General features: G+C 43.1%; 1 protein-coding gene across 17 annotated transcripts in view; it reads left to right on the top strand.

Moving 5' to 3' along the window:
* Positions 1-19,095, top strand: part of EPHB1 (EPH receptor B1) — a 357,336-nt gene that overhangs the window by 306,229 nt on the left and 32,012 nt on the right. For 16 of the 17 annotated variants that reach the window (XR_013986829.1, XR_013986830.1, XR_013986831.1 and 13 more), the window contains 4 exons: positions 4,912-5,034; positions 8,002-8,249; positions 9,147-9,362; positions 16,396-16,545. Coding sequence is in view for 10 of the 17 variants with exons in the window: in XM_081007270.1 (XP_080863396.1) it covers positions 4,912-5,034; positions 8,002-8,249; positions 9,147-9,362; positions 16,396-16,545 (737 nt within the window). In the remaining 7 variants the exon portion in view is untranslated. The remainder of the gene's footprint in view (positions 1-4,911; positions 5,035-8,001; positions 8,250-9,146; positions 9,363-16,395; positions 16,546-19,095) is intronic. The other variant, XM_081007267.1, reaches the window with a different exon arrangement.

Consider the following 19,095-nt stretch of genomic DNA (forward strand, 5'->3'; position numbering starts at 1 on the left):
AGAATGGCTTGGGGTGGCCAGAGATCATTCTCACATGAATATGAAAATATGCACATAAGAGGTCATTTAAGGTTTCCCAAAAGAAGGCATTTTGCTAACGATTGCAGGCTAGATAATGGAGAAAGAGAGCAAATAAAACATTTTCTTTTAAAATCCCGGGTCTTGGAAGAATCCACAGGTCAGAACCATTTCCTTATGTTTGTGGTGGGGAGAAAGTGTCCCTCAGCAAAGGTAAAGGTAAAGGACTCCTGGACAGTTAAATCCAGTCAAAGGCGACTATGGGGTTGCGGTGCTCATCTCGCTTTCAGGCTGAGGGAGCCGGCGTTTGTCCACAGGCAGCTTTCCAGATCATGTGGCCAGCATGACTAAACTGCTTCTGGCACCATGGCACGCCATGACGGAAACCAGAGTGCATGGAAAAGTCCCTCATTACCCCAGCAAAGCTCTAGTAAGAGCACTCCCTGCAGCCCCCTCTACTTGGCTGATGTAAATAAAAAAGGGTACAAGGTAACAAGCAACGCTTTCAATTCTGTTTTGGCACACTGCAGAGCCAGTGCTATAGTCTATCACTGCAACAGTAAAACAGAAATCCTTACAGTGTATATCTTTTTTCCCAAATGAAACATCTAGGTTAGTCTGTCTAATTAACTCTTCAAACCATTTTCTGAGTGCTGGAGTGCTGGCATTTAAATGACCTAGATGCAATAAGCAGCCAAACACAAATGAGGTAGCCTCAGTTGGCAAGCCAGTCTCTTCCATGTACCTGCTTGCAGAGTATCAGTATCTTGTTCTACAAGTAAGAAGTTAAGAAGACAATAATTGCTTGCTGGAGCAGAGCAAGGTCCATCTAGTTTTGCATTCTGTTTTTAACAGAGACTGACCAGATGCTTCCCATGGTCACAAGCTAGACATGAAGACCTCCCTTGTTGTTATCATCAGCATCTGGTATTTATACACATAGGTACATTACCTCTATATGTGGAGGTTCCATTTAGCTATTTTGGCTAAAGCCGTTGATAAAGCTCTCCTACATCTTAAAGGTAATTTCCAAAAGTTCATGATCCATTTTGTGTGATGGCAAGAGCTGTGTGCCCATGCTAATACTGTGCATAAGTCTCATAGCCAGGTGATTCCACTGGATTTATCTTCTCAGTTATTGTTTTGGTAAGTATCCATGCAAGATGCAGAGTGTGTGCCCTTGAAAACCCTGAAACACAAAATTAGAGAGATGCATCTTTCACTAGCTTGCCATCTGCTGGTGGTGCAGAAAAAAATGCACAACTTTGAGATACAGGCATTCTCCCCAGCTGCATGCTTCAGTGAAACTAAAGTGGGGAGCACCTCTAAGCACCCTTTAAACGCCCTCTGTGCCCTCTCACTTCAATCCATACCAAAATACTGGATCCAAAAATATCCACGACTAGAATTGAAACTCTGGGGCCAGCAGAAGGCTGGAGGATGCATGGGAAAGCAGCTGCAGCTGCTGCGTGACCCCACACACCAGCTGTTAGATGGGGAGGCTGAACAGCCTAATCAGAGCCCTGCTGCACCTCTGGTCTCTATGGGGTTTCCTTCACCCTCACTGACATCTTCTTCGGAATCTGGAGAGTGTCCCTTTGTGAGCCATGAGGACTCTGTAGCTCTCTCCTGCCATTTCTGGGTTTGAATTGAACTATTTAATTATTTCCCAGCACTGTGTGTGTATGCGGTCACTTGAGTCTATTGCTTGTAAGTGGTGTGTGTGTGTGTGTGTGTGTGTGTGCACGCGTGCCTGTGCAGAAAAGTCCTCTTCTTTAGGCAGAACAGAAAGGTTGCTAATTCTCAGCAAGAAAACCAAACAGCTCCTGTCAACTAGGAATATACACCGTTCTACTCACCATCTTTGAGTAGACGAATCATAAAGCTTTTATTGATAGCTCTATGGTTGGATTTGGTCTTTGTACTGAACTTTACACTTCCAGACATGTTGTTCCAAATATGTCAGACTGCCTTTATCCATAGTCTGGTTCCAAACTCTGGCAGATTTCCTCAGACTTCTTATGAGCCCAGAGCTGTTCGTCAGCAGCATGGATACCTTTCTCCTGGACATTTAGAAGCCATTTTACACTGGCCGAGTGGGTAGCACTAAGTCCAAGGTCATTGCGTCCCCACCTTGATCCTTCTGCATTATATGTTTGTTTTGCTTTTCTAATCTGTAAGCCAGCCTTGGTTATGATCTTGTAAATTCCTTTGTAATCCTGCTAGAGCATCAGCTGCACTTGTAAAAGGATTTATGGAACAGTAAAAATGTATGTGATGAAGCTGTAAAAAGATTTATGAACTGGGCAAAGCATGGATGACTTCATCGCAGGTTTTGCCATCAGTAATGGAAGGATAGAGTTTTGGCCCAGTGTGTGCCTAAGGCTGCCTTCCTGTAAGCTGCAGCTTTCCCTTTGGCAGATTTAGTGCTTTACTACTAAGCTGTAAGTGAAAGAATTGTACTGCAAGGAAGAGAGATGAACTATTGTAAGGGTTTGGTATTTCACTAGGTGTTGTGTCCTATGCCACCTGTGCTGCTTCTGCTAGACGTGGTACACCATCCGGATGAGTAGTAACCAGCAGTTGGTGGGGAATGGACATTCTGCCCTGTTCCTATGTGACTTGTGAGTGTCAGGCACTCTGAATTCTCAAGACTCATAGAAACTCTGGAGTTTCTCTGGAGTGACTCCTCTGCAGTCCTGGGATATTCTAGACCTGCATCTTCACATTTCATAGGGCTTACGGCTGCTACTTAACGTTAAATATGTGGTAAACGAACAATGCTTGAATGGGATTGGATTAATTATATAGACATTAAAACTGCAGTCCTAAGCCGAGAAGAGGTGGAGAGTGTTTGCTCTCTGACTGATTGCCAAACATAAAAAAGGTGAGGAGCAAATCCCAGGTTGAGATGAGATGCTAGAACAAAAGTTAATAATAGGATGGAAAGAGAAAGGGGCAGGTGAGAGTAGGGAATAGGAGAGTCACAGCAGTGGGGCTGACTTTAGTGCCATTGCCCAGAATAAAAGAGGATTACTATTTTTCCAGTGAAAACAAGATAACTGTGCAATGCATTCCAAGGATTGCCTGCTGCGATCACCCAGAGCATCTCTGGCAATCTTTTCAGGTGTTAAATATAGTGATTCATTTTGGTCAAAAGCATATGACAAATCTTAGGTTAGCCACTTCTCTGAAAATAGTGTACACTACAAAGAGAGAGTTGAAGAAGAAATGGAAGGACAATTTTCTGGAGAGCACCAGGTTGGCAAAGGGTGGTGTGATGTAATGCATGCCATGTTTAGCTCAGGTGGCTTTCACTACTTGGGAAGCCCATTTTCACATTCGGAAGACTGGGATTTTCAGCTTCAGCCTGCTGGGCCTCATAGCTGCAGCAACACCTTTTTGGATCCTGCAGGCCAGGTAATTTGACAGGTGAATGGCATAAAAGGCCCGAGAGGACTAAGCTGCAGTTTGGGAGGTGGTAGAGCTCTCACTTCTCTTTCCTAGTACCTGGCCACAAACAAGAAATACATTGGGTGCTTTTGCAATGGGTGAAAGTGATCGTTTTCCCCCAGCGTTCAACTTTGCAGTGTAATCTCAAAACAGCAACTTGACTAGCCTTTGTTAGATTCACGGGTTCCACGATTTAATGTGCACCAGATGGGAGGAAATGCCTCCACCAATGCGATTTGTGTTCCTGAGTGTGAGATCTCTCTTAAAATTTAATGAGTGAAATAATGAGGTTTCTACCAAAGTTAACTCCTGCCGGCAACCTCCCAAACTCCCTGCAGCAGCCTACAAGTTCCCAGTCATGTCTGGTAGAGATTTGGCAGCCTGCTGCAAGGGGCCATGTGACGCTTTTTGAAAGCTAAAGCAAACCCCCAAGAATATTTATTATGGAGGCTGTATTTTATCATTAGGATGCTCACTCGTTTGTAATTGCTGCATTCTGTCATTTTAGTAGCAGCCACAAAACTATCAAAGGTATGTTGGGTAAATAAAAATGGCTTAAATTATGCATGAACAGCAGCATCGTAAACCTGCTGCCATCTTTCCCATAAAAACAGCAAACTAGTGTTGGTTTGTGACTTCCCTCTAGCGGGTTGAATGTTCAGCCTGAACAAGAGAGGGCTTACAAGGAGGCATTCAACACCAGGCTACAGAGGTGGTCAATCTGAATCAACTGGAAAGCTCCTAGGATGTCAAAAAGCTGAACAAATGACTTTCTGCACTCTCTTAAGTCCTTCATCTGTATACGCCTCCTCTTTCAGAAGGGACACCGTGATGATTTTCACTGTGATTGAATCCTCTTGATTTTTCTTTCCTTTCTTCTTTTTCATTTCTGAGACAACTTTTCCAAAGCGATTTCCTTCTTTCTTCCATTTCTCCCCCTCCTCCTCCTCCTCCTCTTCATTCATTTATTCTCTCAGCTTGCTGCTATTCTCTTTGATTTTTATCTTTATTTTTGCCCTGCATTCACTGCTATAGCACAGCCACCTGGTATAACCCTTCCAATCAGACCGACGCAGGAAAGGTGTCAGATTGATAAATATTGATCTCTACCTGCAGTTCTTTCCTTGACTCTCCTGCTAATGGATTTGGTACTGCTTCAATAAATAACAGTGTGCACCCACTTTCTGGGTGCAACCCATGGCCTGCTCCCAATCTGCCAGTTATAACTAATACGTTACACATTTCAAGGAGAAAAGATAATGCAGGGGAAGCAGAGAGAAATATAAGAGGAAGAACGAAACAAGAGAGCAAGTGAATAGGGGAGCTGATTGTACAGATAGGCAAGGAAGGAAGGTTTAGGGGGAGACGTGCTGTTGATCCCTTTTCCTGGAGATGAATATGATTTTTTCTCTCTCTTCCGCTCTTCTCTAAAATGAGAAGGATCCCCAGGAATGAAGATCTACATTGACCCTTTTACGTATGAGGACCCCAATGAAGCTGTTCGTGAGTTTGCCAAGGAAATTGATGTGTCTTTCGTGAAGATTGAAGAAGTCATTGGAGCAGGTGTGACTCATTTCCCATTGGGCAGGTTTCAGTGGCATCCCTCCCCCCTTTCCCCTTCCCTTCATTTACCTTCCTGCTTTCTTCCCTTCCCTCCTCTGTTGTGGATGCTCAGGCTCGTTCTGCTCAATTAACAGTGGACTGGCACTTTTCTCCTGGAAGCCTAACAGAATTTTCTTCTGTGATTTAAGAGACTGTGCTTAATTAATTGACTCACTTTAATACATTGTTGTGCTCCCTGGTTTAATTAACAATAAATAGGTAGGGCAATAGCTCCCTAGTTTACAGCATCTCTCTTATCTGCTACAGCAGGAATCATACCTTTTTGGGGCCGTTAGCTAATTTCAGAAGGAAAAGCTTGCATACTTGCCATTAAAACACACACAACAACAACAACCTACCCTCTAGTTATTAAAAACCAGCCGTTTGTGTTAAACAACAGTGTGAAGAACAGCATTTAGGAGATTAGTTGTTATTCTGTGCAAATCGTTTGACTTGTTCCCTTTAAATCTTTTGAGTGGTAAGCTTACCCAGGACGGGCACAGTTTAACTACAGCCCCTGAGCACTTCTCAAACTCGTCATACCAGAGACCCATTCCCAAAGACAGTGCTAACATGTGAATGTTGCTTCATCACTGTACAACTTCAAATGATCCAGGAAGTACAGTTCACCTAGGAGGAGGTTAGTACCCCTGCTGGAGGGAGCAGCATGTTCAGAACTTTAGTTAACAGTAGCCATGTAAGGGGGAAAAAGAATCTTTATGGTTGCAGTGGACCATAGGTAGATCCCAAAGCCCATCTAGTCCATCAAAAGGGGAAAGTATTGCAACCTGAAGACAGCAAAGTATTGCATTTTGACTACACCATGAGAGGACTGGTCTACTACCATCCCCAAGGATTTCCAATGTCCCCTCACCCCAAATTTACAGAGTAAGTGTGCATACTCAGAATCTTTCCACTATTGTGAAATGGTGGAAATCCTGAGTATGCAGTCTTTCCTGAGAATATAAGAAGTGCTTGGGTGGAGCACACTAGGAGCAAGCTAGTCCAGCATTCTTTATAACAGGGGTCGGGGAACCTGTGGGTCTCCTGACATGGTTGGACTACAAGTCTCATCACCCTTTATTATTGGCCAGGCTAGCTGGACTGATGGCAGTTGGAGTTCAACATCACCTGGAGAGCCACAGTACACGAACCATCAGAAAGTGGCCTGTAGTCCACCAATGGACCAGAGTATACTTTTTGCCCATTCCTTTGCTCTGGGCATCTAGAGTCTGCCTCAAAAAAGTTTATTTGCTAGCATGTAAGTTCCCAACTCCCATGTGTCAGAGCCCATCTGCTGCTATATCTCTTTGCTCTTTCTTTCCAGCATCTTTATAACCAGTTGCTTATAATCTGTGCCAACCTATTGTTTGCATTCATTGCTTGCTATTTGCGTTCAGTGCTTCAGCGTTGCTTCTTTTTCCGCTAAAGGTGCTTCCAGATGAAGCTGCTTCTGAGCATCAGATGTACAGCATGTGGATTTTCATTCCGATCACTGTCTGTCCAAATGGACTAGAGGCAGTCTGGGTGGCACAACAATGGCAGTACCATCATGGCACCAAATGTTTGGAATAGGAAGTACCTCTTCTGGAGTTGGCACTGTGCCTATTTTATGAGCTATTGTCTGGAAGCATCCTTAATTTTCTCTTTTACTTTATCTCCCTCCCAACCACACTTTCTGCCTCTATACTGAGCCTCCCACTCATTCCACAAAAGCCTTTCCCTCCCCATTTTATGAGACAAGATGGAAGACACTGGTAGCTCACAAAAGCCTTGGAGAGCAGCTCAAGCAGCAAGCCCTTTCCCTTTTACTCTGCTTCCACTGAAGCCCATTCTAAAAATTTCACCTGTCTGCTTCCACTGAAGTCCACTGTAAATAGTTTTCTGTCTGCTTTGGTATAAAATTGGAATAAAAACAGTTTTTGGTCTCTTCTGTCCTATTTGTTGCTTTTCTTCTTTTACTAATTGTGGCAGAGTTACATTTGTCTTGCCTGTCTTGTGGCTTGATCTTAAAAATAAGTCCAATGAATTCAGTAAGACTTAGCACATAGACTTAGGATCACAGAGTAAGGCTGCAATATTATGCCTATGTAACTGAGAGAAAGCTCCATGAACTCAGTAGGACTTGCTTCTGAGTATACATGTTGAGGATTGTACCATTAGTGTGACAGCTTGGAGAGACCTTGGATGTCATCTAGATCTCTGCTTTTTGCAGGATCTGCAGCACCCCTGGCAAAATTCAATTTCAGCATTGCAGACAGTGAAGAGGAGCCCACCACTTCCTGTTTCTCTTTCAAACAGTTCTTACTGTTAGGAAGTTTCTCTTCAATGAAACAGATTTACAACATAAAACATATTTCTCCTGAATTAACTGATGGCCGATTAGTTGGAAGCACCAAGTCAAACTATTGGTCCATCTAGCTCAGTAATGTTTACATTGGCTGGCAGCTGCTCTCCAGGGTTTCAGACAACCTGGAGCCATCAAAATGATATTGGGACTACAGTTCCTATCATCCATGACTGTTGGCCATGCTGGCTAGGGCTGATGGGAGCTGTAGTCCAGCAACATCTGGAGAGACCCAGCCTGCAGGAAGCTGGAACAGAGGCTTCTGAACCTTTCAGCATTGTGATGTCATAGCGTCATGTCATGTGATAGTGCTAAAAGAAAAAAGCTCCCTGGCCCAAACCTCCCTCTTTGACAATAGTTAAAGGTACAAGAATTGTGCTGTGTGTTGCTTCTGTTCACTTTATTACAGGGCTGGTATTTAGACATGTGTTTTCCTGCCCATTCACTTTTTGAAGAAATGTTTAGAATGCCTTGGGCAAGCACCTTGTCCTCGGCTTGGGTAGCTCTCATTTCTCTCCCCCCCCCCCTTAAAATAGCAGAATGAGCAAAGTTGATTGTAAACGGTACCTGTTCCATTACAGGGGAGTTTGGTGAAGTCTACAAAGGGCGCCTCAAACTGCCTGGCAAGAGAGAAATCTATGTGGCTATTAAGACATTAAAGGCTGGCTACTCTGAGAAGCAGCGGCGGGATTTCCTGAGTGAGGCCAGCATCATGGGTCAGTTTGATCATCCAAACATCATTCGGCTAGAGGGGGTGGTCACCAAAAGCCGTCCAGTGATGATTATTACAGAGTTTATGGAAAATGGTGCCCTGGATTCCTTTTTACGAGTAAGTATGACTTTCTTTCTTTTTGAAGTGATAATGAAATTGGATCGATTTAATGAGGCCAGCTCTTGTGGAGGTGTTCACTGTGCAATTCGGCCATGCAAATGCAGGAGCATGCCTTTCCCTCCAAATTAAAACGTCCAAAACAACAATGACATCCTGGCCTTAATGTAATTATTGCTAAATCTGTTTGGAAGTTGCCCAAATGTTTACTGCATTTTGTAGAAACCCAGCTGATAAGTATTTTAAACAGATTTTATTGATTTTTCTATGTTTTTAGCAGTTCTTGTTTTTATCTTGAGTTCTGTCAGGGAAAAGGGCAGGATATAAATAATCACCATCATCCCAGGACTGTTAAATGGTCTCCAACTCTCCTTCTGACGCCAATGGAGAGCTTCTCCTGCTCTTGGACCAGCCTTGCCCATTCTGGTGCTCTCAGGAAGTTTTGGACTCCAACTGCCATCAGCCTTAGCAAAATGGCCAATGGTCAGGGATGGTGGGAATTGTAGTCCAATAAGATATAGCGTATACCAGGTTGATGTAGGTTGCCATAGTAGGCAATGGCTTTTTCCTTGCGATTCCTTCATTGGTCCTTCCTTTTCTCAATTCTTTTCATTTACTGCTCATATTTTCGTTGCCACTCCATCTCTTCCATTTACGCTTTCATTAGAATTAGTTTCCAGTCTATTGCCTGTTCTTTCTCCTTCCTTCAGCTACTGCTTCTGAGATTTCCTATCATCTCTTGGGACCTCTTTCTTCACATTTCCCCAAAATTAGCCTCCCTATCTGGCCAAATAGATCTCTGTTCCTTAGAGCCCGTATTGTAGGATACTATTCCCAGCCTGGATTCTTTGAATACAGAGGAATGCTAATTCTTTCATTTAACTTTCACTGACACAGCAAAATGATGGGCAGTTTACAGTCATCCAGTTGGTGGGGATGTTGCGAGGGATCGCAGCTGGTATGAAGTACCTTGCAGAAATGAATTACGTCCACCGGGACCTTGCAGCCAGAAATATCCTGGTCAACAGCAACCTGGTTTGCAAAGTATCTGACTTTGGCCTGTCACGTTACTTACAAGATGACACTTCAGACCCAACTTATACCAGCTCTTTGGTAAGTACCTGTTCACATATCATGTATGTAAGAACTCACATGGAGGGAGATGTGCAGTTTCCATCAATTCACTTTTAGCCAGTGATAACAGCTGCAACTATGCATTGGCCCTCTTCTAATGATTTCCATACAAAATGGTTTTAGTTGAATATCCATTCCAATATTTATTGCAGTCATAATTTGTTGTATGGTGATTATGAAGACCAAGGTCATATTGGAGACATATTTCAAGGGAGGCTTGGTCCCAAAGGAACTATATTTTGAATGGGAAATAGAGAGGAAGGGAGGAGAGAAAAAGTATCGGCCTAGGAACATGAGCAAACAGGTGATCATAGCAGATGGCAAGTTCAAGGGAACAGCAAAATAGTACTTATCACTGACACTTGTGATAGGCTCAGCACAGCAGCCACTTCGTAGCCATTCAGCTTAATGAAATTTTTGAAGACACTGGATATGTGCTTTTTCAGAAGCATACATTGTTGCCGAAACAATGCACAGCTTCCTCTATCACTTTTCAGATTGTCAACAGCTCATTAAGTCCAGGTTCTAATACTGAAGTGTATATTGACTCTCAGTGTATATTGTAAAAGCCATGATGTCACCTATTAAGTGGATGAAGGTATTTTACTGTGTGGTTCATACAGTGAACTCTTGCTTTTTAATGAAGGGAGGAAATGCAGAATTCACAAGAAATTCAAAACACAGTTACAACAGCACTGTGGGATTTTGCAGTTCTTGATTTAAGATATGTCTTAGAGTTAATTCTCCTAAGAAAAGTTTGGTGGTTTTTCTTGGCAAGAGGCCATATTGTCTTGGCTGGCCTCAACATTGTTTGCAGTCTTAGCAGACCTTTCAGACTCCACAGTTGACTCAAATGGCTTCTTCTGATGTCTTGCTGAGACTTGAAGGCAAAAGTGAGTGTTTTCAAGCAACACCAATACTGATGACCAGCATCTACTGATCCTTGGCAGCAGCCCTTAGTGTGCTCTATTTATCGTGTCAGAATTCCAGAAAACAAAGCTGGAAAGCGTCTATTACATTTTTATCCCTCCTTTTCTCCAAGAATCTCAAAGTGGCGCACTTCATTCTTTTCCTCCCATTTTTCTCCTCACAACAACCCTGTGAGGTATGTTAGGCTGAGAGACTGCGACTGGCCCAAGGTCAGTGGGCTATCTAATTGGCTTTAAGTCAGGATATCCTAAAGCACTGGTGACTGATGCCCGTGAAAACATTTTTGTTGCTTTGAACTGCTCAAAATTTCACAATTCTCTGAAAAGTTTGTTCCAGCACTGAATAGTATTTTCCCAAAATCATTCAACTTAAAATCTTTCTTCCTATGCCTTATACTTTTTAAGGCTAGGTATATCTTTCATCGTAGCTCAGTTTTAAAACTTCCGCTTTATTAAACAGAACTGGACATAACATTTTCATAAGGTTTTTTTTAATGATGGTGATGCAAATTGCTGAGGAAATGTAGGAAACTGATTTTAATATTGAAAAACTGAGAGAAACCAACATTGACAGATTCAGCCATCGCTGGCCTGCTCCACAATCCCCCAGTGGGCTTTGTGGCTGATTTAGGATTTGAACACAGGTATCCCTAATCTTAGTAGGGACATGGGTGACGCTGTGGGTTAAACCACAGAACCTAGGACTTGCCGATGAGAAGGTCAGCAGTTCGAATCCCCATGACAGGATGAGCTCCTGTTGCTCGGTCCCAGCTCCTGCCAACCTAGCAGTTCGAAAGCATGTCAAAGTGCAAGTAGATAAATAGGTATCGCTCCAGCGGGAAGGTAAACGGCGTTTCCGTGTGCTGCTCTGGTTCGCCAGAAGTGGCTTAGTCATGCTGGCCACAGGACCCGGAAACTGTACGCCGGTTCCCTCAGCCTATAGAGCAAGATGAGCGCCGCAACCACCGAGTCGGTCACGACTGGACCTAATGGTCAGGGGTCCCTTTACCTTTATTCCCAATCTTGGTATAACCACTACAGCACATAAAAGATAATGGCCACCTTAATAGATGCTGTAGAAAAACCTTTAATATGTGTTCCATTAATTTAGAGGGTGTAGCTAAGTGGGTACTGTCTGTTCCAGAATTCCCTTCTCAGCACATCAGATCTTTAACCAACATCCTGCCAAACAAGCAGCAAGACACAATTTTTGAAAGGTCGGGTGAAGTGGGAAAGGTCCTTGCTTCAAGAAGTTTTGGGGTCTTGACTGTGACATTTATACCTGACACTGGAGAGATTAGAACAGGATCACATGCATACCAGAGCGTATTGCAGAGCGAATACCAGCGACTGAGCCAGAAACAAGGAGCCAGCTGGTGTTAGTTGGTATGAATTTCACTGGATCCGAAAAGCCACTTTCCAGTGGTTGCAAATCAGTGGCATAGGTGCCCTTGCAGTCATTACAGCCAGGCCAATTTACACCAGCTGAGAATCCTTGAATCAGCCATCCATGGCTTAACTGGGAGTTCAGTTTCCTCCCCAGGCTGCACACTGCGGCCCATTTAAGTAAATCAATGTGAGTTTAAACTGCCCGACTCTGCCTGCCTGCATTGAGCATGAAGTGGCCTCTCCCACCTCTGGAGAAAAAGCAGATTTTCTCATCTGTATTTTTATAGTTAATTTATGCCACAAATGGCCTTCCCAGCAGCTGGGAAATGATGCACTGCCTGCAATTACATCACAGCCTCCCACGGCAGGTTCATAGCTCTGCTCTGGGGAAAAGGTAGGCAAAAACAACCTTCAAGCAAATCTCTCCTCTTTTGGTTATTTAAATAGAGCTTTTATTACAACAACCAAATCTGTTTTGCCATCCATCTTTGAAAAGCAGCTGAAAACTAGAGCAAACAATTCCTCCCAGAGTCAGTGTCTTACTTTGTCTGTGTTTCTCTTCTTCCTCCCATTAGTTTTAATTATGGCATGAATCATTTACATGGAAACAAGATAATTGTTTTCTAACACTTCACATGCTCCGGCTGCTGCTTATTGCACTCCTCACTCTTCCATTGTGACATGGCAGTCCTTACCCATCAAATAGGTCATAATGGTGTCTGCCTCCTGTTGGAGAGTCACTGGCTCAGATGAGAGGCACACTGCCATACATGGGATGAATGCAAGGTTTTAATCTTCACGCACATTGAAGAGATATTTTGAGTGGGAAGCTCTCTCCGATCTGATAAATTTATTAGGATTAGGCGAGCTGTCTCATCCTCCCTTTGTACAGGTGAGATATTATCCCAGTCACCAGTCTTAGGGTAAGTGTAAGGCAACCAAATCCTCCATTTGATATGCTAGTGAAATTTGCCAGAGCTAGACTCAGAAACCAGCTTTGGGGGCTCAAGACGCCTACTCCAGATGAAGTGTGGAAATGAATTTCCTCACAGCTTTCTCTCCCCTCCTTCCAATAAGTCCTGCCCCCACTCCATTGGTGTAGCAGCCAAGAGAGGGGTATATATATTCCAACATACTGATGTGCTGATAAGGGTTGTAGGATGGGTGCCTGTATATAATTTTTACATGCGCCTTAGATTAGCTCAGAAAACTAACCCTTTCCCCTGATTTTTTGAGCGGGTGAGGGGAAGATAAGATAATTAAAGAATCAATTCAAGACAATGAGTCAACACTAGCTAATGGGTTCTGGAGAGCTCACCCATCCCTTGTTCCTACCAATATTCCCAATATCAATAGCAACTTTTAACATGTTTGCTTTAACGCTTAAACATGCTCACTACTGCTGCTCACCCCTCCTACTATTGCTGGGCATCTCTGATTCTCCCCTGGTGCCCAGTTACTCCAGCACTTTCTTTCCCAAGACCATGGTTTTACCATCTTCATTTCTTTGATGATCTAGATATTTGAAATACACACTCAACAAGATTCAAATGAGCATGAACAGCACCATCACCTTGAACTCACTTTGTCAACTTCTGCACTAGTATAGCTTAGATCAGGGAAACTGAAGTTGATTGAGCTGTATGAAATGCAAAGCGCTGGTGGGAATCTGCATTTAAACCAGGAGAGCAGGGTTCAAAAAAGTCCCCGGCTGTGCACACAATCCCTCCACTGTTGCTGTAGTAACCATTAAGACATCAAAAGCACGTTCTCAATCTTCTGGTTTTAAATAGGTCCCTTCCCAACATTCTGACAGTAGGTATCTTTTGTAGCTATGCTGAGATGTGCTCACTCAGAGAGGCATGTTTGCTGACATGCCCTGAAATATAATGAAAGGGAACCCACATTAGTTGCCTCCTAGAATTGGACAAATATAATTTCAAACCGAGCTACCAAAGTATGTGTTGCTCCTCATCTGGTGTATTTGTGATGAGCTGTCATCTTTGCGCCAAGGGCAACTCCACTTCCTTGCCCTTCGCTTGCCATCTTTCTTAGGGGAAGAGGCCCGAAGCAAAGGAAGTTTGCCTGTGCCACAATAGAAAACTGCCAAGGGTAAGGAAGTGTCACTCAGGATAAAACCCTGAAGGCCATAGTTTCTACTTGATATGCAAAGAGGTGCAGAGAAACAGCTGTTGCTGTCAGCCTTTGACGTCTGCTTTTGGGACTAGTAAGTGTGAGAGCACCTACATATTCCCTGCAGGAAACATGCTGTCCTTTCCAAAACACTTGAATGTTCCTTGGCATTCATGGGAATGAAATTTTGTTACTTTAGTTAGTGTTTACATTTAAACCTCGCAGCTGGAATAAATGTCATAATGTTATTTTTCTCACCACAAACGTCACATGCAGCAAATAACCTGTGCCTCCTTCAAGGTGCATGTTCAGGAACAAGGTAAGTATATAAGCTAGGGTAGGGATGGGAACCACCTGTGGCTCTTCAAATATGTTTGGACTCCAACTCTCATCACCCCTGTGAGAACAACCAATAGGCAGGGATGATGGGAGTTGTAGTCTAGCAACATCTGAAGGGCAACTGGTTTCCCATCCCTAAGCTAAAGCCACAAACCTAGACTTATTCGTACCTACGGGACCGCCTCTCCTGGTATGCCCCACAGAGAAACTTACGGTCTTCAAATAAAAACATCTTGAAGGTCCCAGGCCACAGAGAAGTTAGGCTGGCCTCAACTAGAGCCAGGGCTTTTTCGGCTGTGGCTCCGATTTGGTGGAACGCTCTGTCACAAGAGACCAGGGCCCTGCGGGATTTGACATCTTTCCGCAGGGCCTGCAAGACAGAGCTCTTCCACCAGGCCTTTGGCCAGGGCACAGCCTGACTCCCTCCCTCGGCAATCTTCGCGGAGCTCTGGCCCAATAGTTGCCAGTGGCCTGAATTAATTAATTTTATAATGAATGATTTTAGAGTGTTGTTTATGCTATACTTTTATACTGTTTTATTGTTGTTAGCCGCCCTGAGCCCGGCTTTGGCTGGGGAGGGCGGGATATAAATAAAATTTATTATTATTATTATTATTATTATTATTATTATTATTATTATTATTATTCTTGGACACACAGACCTAAACCAGTTTTGTTGCTGTTCATGGAATCATGGGAATTACGGTTCTGAGAATGGAAAAACTACACTTTCTAGGGTCCAAGGTGTAAAATATGGCAATCTGGTTCAAAAGCCAACTGTAATCTAGTCATTGTCCGTCTAGCTACTCTTTGGTGTATTCCTTTTGCTCTCTGAACCTGTCACTTTACCAAGGAGAATAATAACAATGTCTTTTGTAAAATCTACTGAGACTTCCTAAGGAAACATAAATCATTCTCCTCCTCCTCATACATCAGCACTTGAATAGCTGGTTTGTCTGGAATAGTGTTGCACTCTGAAATTTTGTATTTTGTGATCTGTCAGGATTTGCAGTGAACCAAGGACATTGGCATTCATACTGGGCTTTCTTTTTTAAGCTTTCAATTGCTCTGGGTTTTTTTTTTAATGTGGACAATTAAGAGCAGGGGTAGCCAGCTTTATATTATTCTCAAGCACCACTCTGTTCCCCAGATACTAGGAAGGTTCCATACAACTTGATGCTGGCCTGAGTTTAAAGGGAATGGTGAACCAGCACCCAGCTCAGATTGAACCCTAATGATGATTTATTGCCCCCTGCAATTGATTAAGAACCAGATCCAGGTGTTTCCTGAATTGACCCATGTTGAGCTAATCTGGTGCCCTGGGGCTGTACACCCCCCTAGTTCATAGAAACTAACAAACTGCATTAGACTTAAAAAATAAAATCAATTTACAAATCTTGGTGTTTTATTGTTTCTTAGAATTCCTGAGCAATGCCGGGTATATCCAGCTAGTCTACTATATATTTTGGAAAGTTGTTTCTCTGTTTATTATATGTTTAGACATATATGTTTGGACACCTATATGTTTGTAACCAAATTTTGCATAATGATTTGTGAGATCAAGGAGCTGGTTTTCACCTATGAATGGATAGAACTTGAAGCCATTTTAAATCAAGATGGTGGAACCTTTCAAAACAGCACTGACTGTAACCACTGATGGCAAAACAGCACTGCGGGGGTTTTTGTTGTTGTTGTTGTTTCTTAGAATTCCCAAGCAATGCCAGGTGCAAGGCTCCTAGGAAGTAAGCTATAATTTTATAGTTCTAGTTACAGGTAGGTAGCCGTGTTGGTCTGCCGTAGTCGAAACAAAATAAAAAAATTCCTTCCAGTAGCACCTTAGAGACCAACTAAGTTTGTTCTTGGTATGAGTTTTTGTGTGCATGCACACTTCAGATACATGTGCATGCACACAAAAGCTCATACAAAGAACAAACTTAGTTGGTCTCTAAGGTGCTACTGGAAGGGATTTTTTATATATAATTTTATAGTTATTGTTTGTTAGTTTCATCGCTTTTAGGTTTAGGTCTCCCAAGGTGGCACAAAATATAAAATCCGAATATTAAGGAATTACCGTATGTCTAAAAGAGTTGTAGTAACAACATGTAAAACTGTCAGCAGAATAAAACATGACTAGTAGCCATCAATACTCACGTCCTCTATGAATTTTTATAATGGCCTTTAAAGGCATCTATAGTTAACACTTGTCTTTTCTTCTCCTTCAGGGTGGGAAGATCCCAGTGAGGTGGACAGCCCCAGAAGCCATCGCCTACCGCAAATTTACCTCTGCCAGCGATGTGTGGAGTTATGGGATTCTCATGTGGGAAGTGATGTCATTTGGGGAAAGACCCTATTGGGACATGTCCAACCAAGATGTGAGTTTTGTGAACCCCTTCCTTAGACCACAGAAGCCATATTCTTTTGTTTTTCTTGAGGGTGGAAAGAATCTTTCACAACAACACTTCCAGCAAGAATTGCTCAATGGTTTTCCAGTGCTATGTCAACTGTTGTTCTTTCAGCAAAATCTTCTGTATGGAATATGTCTTAGTGTATTCTTTCCTTTAAGGGGAAGTGCTCTCTTTCTGCATAGGGAGTGGCTTGGTTGGGACAATGGAATATACTTGTACAATACTCTTTCTTTCCCATACACAGCAACATTATTTTTCTGCCTGATATCATTCCTGTCTACCTGGGCTCCATCCCCCCCCCCCGCCCATGTAGGTTAGTGTAGCCCTCACATAAATTAATATTGAAAGGAAGAAAGACATTTGAAGAGGGACATTGATAAATTTGAGCATGCCCAGAGGAGACCAGCCAGGATGAAGAGAGGTCTGGAGATTGTCCTATGATGCTGGTTTTAACCTTTAAAGCCCTATACGGCCTAGGACCCTCGTACCTACGGGACCGCCTCTCCTGGTATGTCTTCAAACAAAAACATCTTGGAGGTCCAGGGCCACAGAGAGGTTAGGCTGGCCTCAACCAGAGCCAGGGCTTTTTTGGCTGTGGCCCCGATCTGGTGGAATGCTCTGTCACAAAAGACTAGGGCCCTGTGGGACTTGACATCTTTCCGCAGGGCCTGCAAGACAAAGCTGTTCCACCAGGCCTTTGGCCAAGGCACAGTCTGACCTCCTCCTTTGTTTAATCCTCACAGAACTCTAGCCTAATGGATGACATTAATTTGATTTTGAATTGATTTTAAAATGAATTGATTTTAGAATGCTGTGTTACTTTTATTGTTGTTAGCCACTCTGAGCCCAGCTTCGGCTGGGGAGGGCGGGATATAAATAAAATGTTATTCTTATTATAAGAGACGGTTGAAAGAGCCAGGTATGTTTAGTCTAGAGAAGATTAAGGGGAGACATGATCATTGTCTTCAAATATCTGAAGCGCATACATGCAGAACACAGCATAAGCTTGTTTTCTGTTGCTGTAGTTTTAGTAGAGGGATGCTGTAGTGGCATCCTGCATTGAGCAGGGGTTGGACTAGAGGAACTCCAAGCTCCCTTCCAACACTCTTTGGAAAAGGTCCGTCTAATCTAGCATCCCGTTCAAATGTCCATGATGCCCACCAGAAGAGCCCTCCCTCATTTTATGCTTCCAGCAGCTGTTACTCAGTGACTTGTGGCTTCTGAACATTGAGGTTCCATTTAGCTGGTGTGTGTGGCTAATAGCTCTTGAGAGAACCATCTCCCACAGTTTTCTCTTTCACAAAGCCACTTAAGTAGTGGCAGCCGCCACATGTTGTGACAGTGAATTCTAGGTGTTAACTATGCTTGGGTAAGATAGTGCTTCCTTATATATATTCTGAATACCTTGTTCATTCTAAATCTCTTGTCAATCAGTATTAACCCTCTCCCTGGTTCTTATATTATGAGAAAAAGCAAGAAACCACATATTACTGCATTCTTATACTGTAAACCACCCTGTGATCTTTGGATAAAGAGTGGTATATAAATTTTAATAATAATAATAATAATAATAATAATAATAATAATAATAATTCTCTTCATACTATTCATGATAAATGTCTGTTGTGTTAATTGATCTTACCTACCCAAAAGAGCATTTCCTAGCCCTAAGGCTGTTCAGCAAGCACTTTCTTTTTAAGATCGAACAATCTTGCCTCGCCTTGTTAGCTGTGCAGTGAACAACTGGCACATCCATTTCCCCTTCCACAGTGTGCTGTGTGCACGAAGAAGGATGTTTGTTATATATTACAACATTGTAGAAGTGCAGTATGGAAGACAAGTCTCTCCTTAATCACACAGCCACACTGAGCCATGCAGTGACACCTTTTTATATCTGAGCACTGGGGCTGCCTGTTTTATCTACTGGTGATTTTCAGGTAGAAATGTTGGGAGTCAGTTCCAGTGCTGATGCATGCTGGGCCCTCGAGAAAGGCTGGGAAATGCTAGCTGTGAGGTGCAAACTCCAGCTTGCCATTCCTTCTTCTTATTTTCCCTTGAACCTGTGCTACAAAGAAAGAGTTTCGGAGATGAAAGAAACTGAGAAGGGGAGAGGAGCAGAGGAAGAGGAGCCAGTGTGGTGGTAATTGGACACTAGGAACCTGGCAGGCCTTTGAAAATGTTCAGAGGGTTTATGAGCCAGGCACAGAGACTTGATGAAGTCCTGCACTCCAGCATGATAGGCAGAGATAATGAGAGTGGCGGCTGCTAACAGGGAAGGGACTACCTTTGTCTTGAAGCATCAGAACTCAAATTAACCTCTCAATGCCCTGCTTCCTTCGGAGAGAGGAATGTTTCCTTTGCTTCTTGTGCAGAGGGCACACACCTCTTCCTTTACTCCATATTAGTGTTCTGAACACTGGCTGGGAAAAAGAGCTCAATTTCTAAAGGAAAACGAGAGTGGGGAACATACCTTAGCCCAGGAGGGATAGAGCAGGGCGGCTCTGGAGGAGAGGCAAT

This window comes from Podarcis pityusensis (genome assembly GCF_964106645.2).
Source record: "Podarcis pityusensis genome assembly, chromosome: 5".
Lineage (NCBI taxonomy): Eukaryota > Metazoa > Chordata > Lepidosauria > Squamata > Lacertidae > Podarcis > Podarcis pityusensis.